The 10,045-nt window shown below is 40.6% G+C and overlaps 1 protein-coding gene across 1 annotated transcript in view; it reads left to right on the plus strand.

Moving 5' to 3' along the window:
* The window catches only part of JAKMIP2 (janus kinase and microtubule interacting protein 2), a 167,982-nt gene extending 158,859 nt beyond the window's left edge, over positions 1 to 9,123 (plus strand). The window contains exon 21 of the mRNA XM_080803645.1: positions 8,589 to 9,123. Coding sequence (XP_080659771.1) covers positions 8,589 to 8,609 — 21 coding nt within the window. The 3' untranslated portion in view covers positions 8,610 to 9,123. The remainder of the gene's footprint in view (positions 1 to 8,588) is intronic.
* Positions 9,124 to 10,045: the final 922 nt, after the last annotated feature.

Consider the following 10,045-nt stretch of genomic DNA (forward strand, 5'->3'; position numbering starts at 1 on the left):
GAGCCTGCTTCCTCCTCTCTCTCTGCCTGCTTCTCTGCCTACTTGTGATCTCATCTCCATCTGTCAAATAAATAAATAAAATCTTAAAAAAAAAAAAAAGATTCTTTCTCTTCTCTTCCTCTCCCTCTGTCCACCCCCCTTCCTGCTTGCTCACTGTTTCTCTAAAAAAAAAAAAAAAAAAAAGAATGATAATATAAGAAAAAATGGGTAAGATTTTCTAGGAAAGGGTAGAAATGGCTAGAGCATGAGAAAATGAGTAGCCCTCCCCAACGAAAAATAATAAATACATAGGACAGACAAAGTTTAGTGGGACCCAAGTACTACCCAAGTAGTTGAGGGAAGAATCAAAACTTGAAAATACTGGTTAGAAAATGAGTAGGTTTGAACATTCACATCAATAATGGCTAACACTTCCTTGCCCAGGGCTGTTCTAAGCAATAGATATAATGACACCCCCTGTAAAGTCGCTGCTGCTTTTTTTTTTTTTTTAAGATTTTATTTATTCATTTGAGAGAGAGAGAGCAGAAGCAGGGAGGAGGGGCAGAGTGAGAGGGAGAAGCATACTCCCTGCTGAGTAGGGAGCCAGACGCAGGGCTCCAGGATCCCAGGACCCTGAGATTATGACCTGAGCCAAATGCAGACGCTTAACCGACTGAGCCATCTAGGCACCCCCAAGATCAAGGGCTGCTTTTATTCCTTTCTTCACAGCTGGAGACACACCAACACAGGACTTTCCCAAGGAAATAGAGCTACACTCAGCAAGACTGGCATTTGTACGCCAACAGCCTCTATCTAGAGGCTCTTAGCTGCTTACAAACCACCATGCTGCCGCACAAAGGAAAGAGGGCATTTCTCTCACATTGTGAGCGCCGTTGGTGATCATGTATATCAGCAGTCAGGGTGCAATGTGGGTAGTACTGCTTGGCTAGTAGGTTTTGAAATTACAGTGTGCTCATCTCTCTTCCTTTTTCCATTTTTTGTGACTCTGGGGGTTGTATAGGACTTAATTTGCTTTTCTTCCAGAGTAGCACAAAACTGCCACTTAGTAATTATCTGTTGAATGAAAAGTCATGATAATAATTAATAATAATACAGCAAATTAATGTGATGGTGAATCTGGGGAGTTTAAAATAGGTATAGGAAAATGACTGAGTAGTTTAGAGTTACAGCTTTGAAGTTAGATAAACTGTTATGTTTGGATCCTACCATTTACAAGCTATGTCATGGTAACTTTAATCCACCTGAGATGAGGTTTCCTATTCTGTAAAATGGTTATATTACCTACAACTTGGTATTATGTTGAGGGAACTAAATGCAATTATACATATAAAAGACTTACCACATTGCTTGGAACTTAGTTCATAATCAGCAACTCTTAGCTATTATTATACAAAAATTTAGCACCACATTTACTGAATTTGTCAGTTTATAACTTTGATATTATAACTTGTAGGGGCACTTGGGTGGCTGAGTCAGTTAAGTCTGGGACCTTGGTTTTGGGTCAGATCATGATCTCACAGTTCTGGGATGGAGACCTGCATCAGGCTCTACACTCAGTGGAGAGTCTGCTTTTCTGCCTCTCTCTGGCCTCTGCTCCTCCCCCCAACTCGTGAGTGCTGTCTCGCTCTCTATCTCCTTCTCTAAAACAAAGATGTCTTTTGGGACACCTGGCTCGGTTGATTAAGTGTCTGCTTTTGGCTCCTGTCATGATCCTGTGTTCCTGAAATTGAGCCCCACATCAGGCTCCCTGCTCAGTGAGGAGTCTGCTTCTCTCTCTACCTCTACTCCTCCCCCCTACTCAGTGCTCTCTCTGTCTCTCAAATAAAGAAATAAAATCTTTAAAACAAACAAACAAATAAAGTCTTTAAAAAAAAAAGAAATTATAGGGGCAGCTGGGTGGCTCAGTGGGTTAAAGCTTCTGCCTTCAGCTCAAGTTATGATCCCAGGGTCCTGGAATCGAGCCCCACATCAGGCTCTCTGCACAGCAGGGAGCCTGCTTCCTCCTCTCTGTCTGCCTGCCTCTCTGCCTACTTGTGATCTCCATCTGTCAAATAAATAAATAAAATCTTTAAAAAAACAAAAACTAAAAAACTAAAAAAAAAAAAAGGAATTATAACTTCTAGCATTACCTAGTATTTTACCACCTAAACCAGAACAAGTAATTTCCTTTTTGTCTCCTCTTTTCAGGAAGTATTCTAGATTTAAATAAGATGACTGGAAATTGATCAATGCCACTTTTATCTCCAAAGCAGATGAAGGAGAGATAGGAAGAAGTAAGGAAGAAAAATGTTTGGCTCTTTGGCAGGTAGTAAAGGTGTACTGCACATAACCATAAAAATATTTTTCCTACTAAATTAAGGATTTATATTCTGCTCTTAAACCCAAGGACTCACTTAAATTAATGTAAAGATACCCTCCTTGAAGTGGAGCCACCCATGCTTTTTTTTCTTTTTGCAGTTAAATTACTTAAGTCATTTTGTTGGTGATCTAGAAGCTGCCGAAGGCTGCCAAGAAAGCACCCTTACTGCTCTCAGTGGCAGCTAAATGCAGCTGCACAGATTATATCAGGACTTTCATCTTAAGCAGGGGAACCCCAGGTAGTTTCAGAAGATACCATCTGCGCATGCATTCTGTAGATTTATTCTAAATAAACAGTGTACCACAAATTCTTCCATGTCAGTTATACAGGAAGACAAAGGAAAGAAGAAAATGAGAGGAGTACAGGAATAGCTATCACCAGGTTATTGTTATATCCAGGTTATAGTGACCCACTGAAAATCCTCTTCTTCTGAAGAGGGACATGTTAATGAAGAACATACCAGAAACAACTCTGTTCATTATGCAGTTTGGAAGACCAGACCAAGAACAGGTGATCATGATTTTTCATCTACATACCATTGTTCGTTTTTAATGATCCCAGTGTCAACCATGAACACTTGAACTTGATAGTTCACTATTTTCACTTCCTGTCTAATAACATAAAACAGGTTAAAAGACCAATAATACTGTATTGTTGTTCTGATTAAAAAAAAAAAAAGACTTAAAAAATAAATACTGTGGGTGCCTGGGTGGCTCAGTGGGTTGAGCCTCTGCCTGCAGCTCGGGTCATGGTCTCGGGGTCCTGGGATCAAGGCCTACATCGGGCTCTCTGCTCAGCGGGGAGCCTGCTTCCCCCTCTCTCTCTGCCTGCCTCTCTGCCTACTTGTGATCGATCTCTCTCTCTCTCTCTGTGTCAAATAAATAAACAAACTAACTGTATTATAAAAACAGCCATAGCAGTGCCTGGGTGGCTCAGTTGGTTAAGTGTCTGCCTTTGGCTGGCATTGTGATCTCTGGGTCCTAGGATAGAGTCCCACATCAGACTCCCTGCTCAGTAGGGAGTCTGCTTTTCTCTCTCTCTCCCTCTGCCCCTCCCCACTCTCATTCTCTCTCTCTTAAATAAATAAATAAAACTCTTTTTAAAAAGCCAGCTATGGGGCGCCTGGGTGGCTCAGTGGGTTAAGCCTCTGCCTTTGGCTCAGGTGATCTCGGGGTCCTGGGATCGAGCCCTGCATCAGGCTCCCTGCTCAGCGGGAGCCTGCTTCCCCCTCTCTCTGCCTACTTGTGGTCTCTCTCTCGCTTTGTCAAATAAATAAATAAAATTAAAAAAAAAAAAAGCCAGCTACAACTGATTAGTTACAAATTCTCCATGAAATTATGCAAATGTTTATTTCTTATTACATTTATATTTTTTCAATCCCTCCTGCCAAGGCCTGGGGGTGACCTGCAGAAAATAAATGGCAATATGACTCTACTATATTTATTAAGATGAAAAATTTTGTTCCTTATTCTCTTATATTGTTAAGAGATAAGATGAATCATTGTATGCCAGTTAGTCAGTCTTTCCTTTTTTTTTTTTTTTTAAGATTTTATTTATTTGACAAAGAGGAAGAGAGTACAAGCAGGAGGAGGGACAGAGGGAGAGAGAGAAGCAGATTCTCCACTGAGCGGGGAGCCCAATGTGGGGGTTGATCCCAGGACCCCGGGATCATGACCTGAGCCAAAGGCTGACGCTTAACTGACTGAGCCACCCAGGCGCCTCAATCAGTCTTTCTTTGTGTAGATAAATTTATTAGTCTTCATCTAGTCATACTGAGGTTGTTTCCCTGTCTTATAGATTAGACTATTAAGAAAGCATAGACTAGGGCTTATGCTTTATAGATCTTTGTATGTTCAAGGTCTACAGCAGTGCCTTCTATATAGTAAGTGCTGAACACATGTTAAGTTGACAGGTGGACTGAAGGCTAGACAGATAAATGAGTAAATGGTTGGGTAAATGACTGAGAAAGCAGATTTGTGACATGTTAGGTCAGAGCCCTGGGTAGTATGGGACTATAATAACAAGATGGCTATCTGATTTGTTCTTTATGTGTCATTGGAGAATAACTTGAAGAATGAGCGAACAGGGGTGCCAGGGTGGCTCAGTCGTTAAGCGTCTGCCTTCAGCTCCGGTAGTGATCCCAGGATCCTGGGATGGAGCCCCGTATCAGACTCCCTGCTGGGCAGGAAGCCTGCTTCTCCCTCTCCCACTTCTACTCCTTGAGTTCCTTCTCTTGCTGTGTATCTCTCTGTTAAATAAATAAATAAATAAATAAAATCTTAAAAAAAAAATGAGTGAACAAAGGAAAGAATACATGAATAAATACATTCTCCCCCAACTCCGTGGTGGTGATGTCCTACTCACCTGGCTCAGTGCTTCTTCTCTAGACGCTCTAATAATTCACACTCCTCATGGCAGCTGAGTGAATTTTAGGAAACACAAATCTAAGCATGCCCCCTGCCTGGGAAAGCATCATCATTAGAGTGAAATCTCATTCCCTTAATGTGGCCAAACAGAGCCCAGTATGGTCTAACTGCAAACAGCCTCTTGGGCTTTCTCTTGCTCTAGAAGCTTCTTTGATGAGCCTTAGTCCCTTGTGCCTACTGCAAGGGTTTGCCCACACAGTCCTTGTGCACACAGTACTTTCAGCCCTGCTTTATCTAGTAAACACCTACTCACTCATCCTTCAGATCCCAGCTCACTTGTGACTCCCACAGGCAAGTCTTCCTTGATTGTACTCCCAGACAAATTTTACATGCATTTAGGTTGTTTTGGTTCTTGTTGTTGTCATTTTTCTCAATTAATGCCTGTATTCCTCATTGTGTCCAGGTTCATGAGGGCCAGGACCATACATGTTTTATTCATCCTGTAACCCTAATGCCTACATAGCGCCTAGCTTGTATTGACAATCCATAAATATTTCTTAATAATAGTTATGATATTATGGTAAAGAAGAGAAAGAAGACATCTGTTTTGTGGTTGAACGAGTGCATTTCATATCTATTATTTTATTTAATAGAGAGATCCTACAAAATAGATACTATTATGCCTCTATAAATATTAATTTCTTAATATAAAAGATTAGCAAGTGATAGCCTCTACTATTTCTCTAGGGATTAAATGACATTATATAAGTAAAGCAACCAGTATAGTACATGGCATATAGAAAGACTCATTAAAAGCCAAGTTCCTAGGACACAGTAAACATTCTGTCTTGGATCATGCATTATGAGATGTGCTTCTATCCACTTGGAACGTCTTTCCCACACAACCGTCAACTAGTTAATAATATCCATTTGTCCTACCCATGTCAGTGTAAAATCAGCGACTCAGGGAAGCCTCCTCTGATCCTCTGACTTCAGTTTTGTTTAATTTATCATTATGTCTTTCCCACTAGGATTCTCTTAACCCAACTACCTAACAGGGTCGGTTTCCTCATCTGTAAGTTGGAGGTAATAATAAGAGCTACCCTTTATTGACTATTTTACCATATGATAAATTGTATATGAGGGTTACGAAATGAAAGGTGTCAGGAAGACCCTTAGGGGTCTGGATGGTACAGTTTGTTGGGTGATGGTGCCCTTTACAGAGACCTCAGAAGTAGGAAGAGGGAGTGACTGCTGTCCAGGATTTGGGGTTCTTTATGATAACTAGGGATCAGGAGGTAGCTACAGTTTGTGACTCAATATACCTCTAAATATGTGGCCCATAAAGGATCAAAACTATAACTTCTAGCAGTTAGAAAACCCTAAAGAATAGTGAACATAAGTAGCCTGTCCATTAAACCCAACTCGTATTTGCTGAGTGTCATCTGTGAACCAGGCAGTGTAGTAGGTACTTGGATAGTGGAATCACAAGTCAGACATGACATCACTGTGCTCATTCACTTACGGTCTGCTGGCATGTAGTAAACTCTCAGAAATGGTAGCTGCAATCACTGTGTGGCAGAGGAGGAAACTAAAGCTCGGTCATGTTAAAGCAACCCACTCATAGGAATTCCTGAGGTTCTGTCATATCCCGAGGGCCTTGTCAATCAAAGGCGAATGTATGTTCTCTACAGTTTTTGTTACAGTGTACCTTTGGTTCACTGAAAATTGGTCATTGATGGTGGCCCATTGGATGGGACTTCAGTTATTCACAATGCCCGTCTGAATAAATGTGGCTCTGTTCCTAGTTCCTTTACAGATACTCACTGTACACAAATTTAATATTCTGGGAGACTGCCCTTTTGCGTTTACATATTTATTCTACCCATACAAATACACGTGCACTGTATGTATTTTATATGTACATATATTTTACACACAAAAACACACACCTTAAAGCACCTTTTATGTACGTTAAGATCAGTTTTCTTCTCTACCAGGGAATATAGGAGTATTACAGTTGTAGCCAGTTGTTTGGGGCTCTTATCTCAGTGGGATGTAAATATGAACATAATCTATTTTTCTCAAAACATGGCTTTCACTCAGGTTCTAATTTTCCTCTTATTCTTTAATAAATCTCAATCTGGCTCCCCAGTTTTTCAGTTCTTAAAAGTCTGGCTCAGTTTAAAATTTAACCTCAGATTCTATCTAATCTCATTTCTTCCCTATCCCAGGTGTAGGATAGATTCATGCTCTGGCTCTAAGAGATCTCTCCCTCTTCCCTCTTCAAAGCTTAGTTCTCCTGGAGGGCAGGGAAGAGGCAGAGGGAAAAGAGTACATGCCTCTCAACTGCATTGACAGTGCTTGTGACTCTCTCCCTGGTGGTTGATGCTTTTCTCTGGCAGTTACAGTGCTTGATGTCCTTTCTATGAGAGGTGATGAAAGACTGGCCATTTGGGGGAACATATGTGTGAGTTCTTCAGAAGCTGTACAGTGTGTGCCCACAGCAGTATTCCCTGACTGGCTGAGACCCAAGCCCTTCCATTACTACTCTGGATTTCAGCACTGGTGCTCCCAGCCACAGCATCTTTCTGGGAAGGAATCTCCTGCCCCTGTCTCTGCCCCACCATCCCTCTCCAGTTCTCTGCCCAGATAGACAAAGAAAGATGTGCAATTGGTGAGCATTGCTCTGTATTTGAACACTAGAATGTGAGTCTCATTTGTGCAAGTACCAACAGTCTCTCCCTCCTACATCTAACCCACTGTACTTCCTTCCCACTGGTCCTTCTCTGTAACCCTATCACTCTTTCATTCATGTCTAATCTAGTCTTTAGGAGCAACATGCCTCTGTAGATATGAATTCCAGATATTTCTGACTGGTGCTAATGGCAGGAACTCTTTTGAATCTTTCATTTGCCTCTGGTTGGTGGACTGGAAATCTCCTGGGGTACTAACTGCATTGCTTCCCACCACTTTGGATATTAATCACTATTTCTGCAACACCAGTAAAGTCCTGCTACAGAATTAGTATTTTTGTTTTACAGATGGAGAAATGAAGGCTTAGAGAATTGAAATAACTTATCATTGGACATACAGTGAAAAAATGGAAATCCCAGTTTTCTCCATCCAAGTTATTGAGGCTCTAAAGGCCAAGTCTTTGAGCAGCGCATGATAGCACGTCCTTTGTGCCATCTCTAGCTTTGGGGGGGAAGAGAGTATTATATCCTTAACATCTAACCAAGTTAAAACTCAGACACAGAGACTTAAAGAGAAATAGGGCTAGGAGTCCTAACTGGTATAGTCCAGGGAAGTACCTTTTCAGGAACATCTCTGGAGCCAATTAAGAAACCTATATGGCATACTTCCCAGGGAATCCCCAGGTCAAGACCTCAGAGTGGAGACTACCTGCCACTGGATACAATTGTTGAGGAGGAAATATGACATAAAAGTAAGTCACTGAAAGGCATAGATAGACAAGACCTGCTTTTAAAATAATTTTATGTTTTATAATTTTATATTTAATTTTGGGGGTATGATCATTCATTTGAGTTTCTAAGGTGTTGTCTTGGAAGGCCCCAGAAGTAAAGGCTACTATGATAATTGCTATTATGTCAGGCCGCTTACTATGAAATAAGACCTGTTCATCGCTTTCTATGCATATATAAAACCCTTGAAATAGATCGTTCTCTTTTCTCACTTAAAATTAAAGGGATTGAGCTTAGAGACTTTGTTTATGTAACTGGGATTAGATAGTTGAGCTCAAAGAGGTGGTAAAGAATAATTTTTTTTCTTTAAAAAAAGAATTTTCCTGCTTCAGCTAATGACAGAAATGATGATTTAAGAATTTTCCCTCTGTTTTTCAGAGTAACCGAAAACACGGATAAGACCCCAGAAAGGCAAATGCTTCTAGACCTTCAAAGATGGCAGAAATGTTTACAACAGTGAGAGGGAGATCAAAAGCTAAGAACTACCCTGTAGCCAGGACTACAACTGTGTATTTTAAAGCCATTATTCAAGGTTTCTTACTTGACAGTTCCCACATGACCCTGTTGAAAATCTACAATATATGCTGCATTTAATGAAACATGTATATGTCAAACCAGAAGAAAAGAACTATAAACGTATATTGTGTAAAGAAAAAGTTCAGCAATGGAAACAGTTTCAGCAGATCAAGGAAAGATGTGTCTTGGGCATGGAACCAAAGTTACAAAGAAACACTCTCCCCCTGCTGTGCAGGGGGATCATTTTAATGTAACACCACACCCCATGGAAACACTAGTCCTGAAATAAACATTTTCAAAAATCAAAACAAAGGAAAAAACAAGGGCGGGTGGGGAATGAAGCACGAGGAATACCTATGAGGAGCTATTTACAATAAAATGTTTCATTTGAAAAGTCTGGTTTCTTACTACAGGGATTTGCTTTTTGTCTTTATTGTTGTTTAAAACTCAGGAACAGAGCCGTCTGCAATGTGAATGGGAAGGAAAGCAGTCTCCCGTTTGTTTCTCTGCAAGAGGTGGAGCTTGTGGAATGCATTCCACAGAGGACAGATGAGAGCGGACCACAGTGACCCCCCCCCACTCAACTGGCAACAAGGCGGAGGACCTAGGCGAATGTAACATAAGAAATAAAAGCAGATTTGATGCTGCCTTGGCCTTCTGTCACATCTGTCTTCCTCCACGAACAGACTGATCTCATTCATATTGAAAATTAAGAAGATGATGCCCTAAATCACAAGTTCCCTGACTCGGTTCTGTTAAAAATGCTACCATCTATCTCTAGGGCACACGGGCCCGAGAGCATCTCTGAATCCATTTCCAAAATACTGGTTTTCAAATGGCTGCTTAAAATTGCCTGCAAATAAATATGTTATACAGTTTGAATAAAAACACAGTAGAGGTGAAAAGTAAACTTCTACCAACAGCTGCATTTGCCACAGAGATGCAAAAGTTCAACAAAATTATGATGATTTTTTTAAAGTATCCTGATATGCCTAGAGCATTCTGACCTCTTGTCATTTAGACTGATAACATTTTTTTTCCCCCAGAGAGCTGACAGCAACAAGATAGCTCTACTTTTTTTATATAGAAGTGGTAACGTACGTTACCAATAAGGTCGTTTTCTACCAGAGAAGAGTAGAAGACTGGTACTTTTCCTAAGTTATGTAATACTGAGTCTTGGATTCAGCTCTGAGAGTCAGTAAATGTTCCTGAAAAACAAATTTAACACCTCATTTACTGTAGATAACAAAACAGCCTCAATTTTTCAAATTGTCAAGGTTTTATTTACAGGGCTAGATTTCCCATGCATAAAGAATGTG

Source organism: Martes martes, assembly GCF_963455335.1.
Source record: "Martes martes genome assembly, chromosome: 5".
Lineage (NCBI taxonomy): Eukaryota > Metazoa > Chordata > Mammalia > Carnivora > Mustelidae > Martes > Martes martes.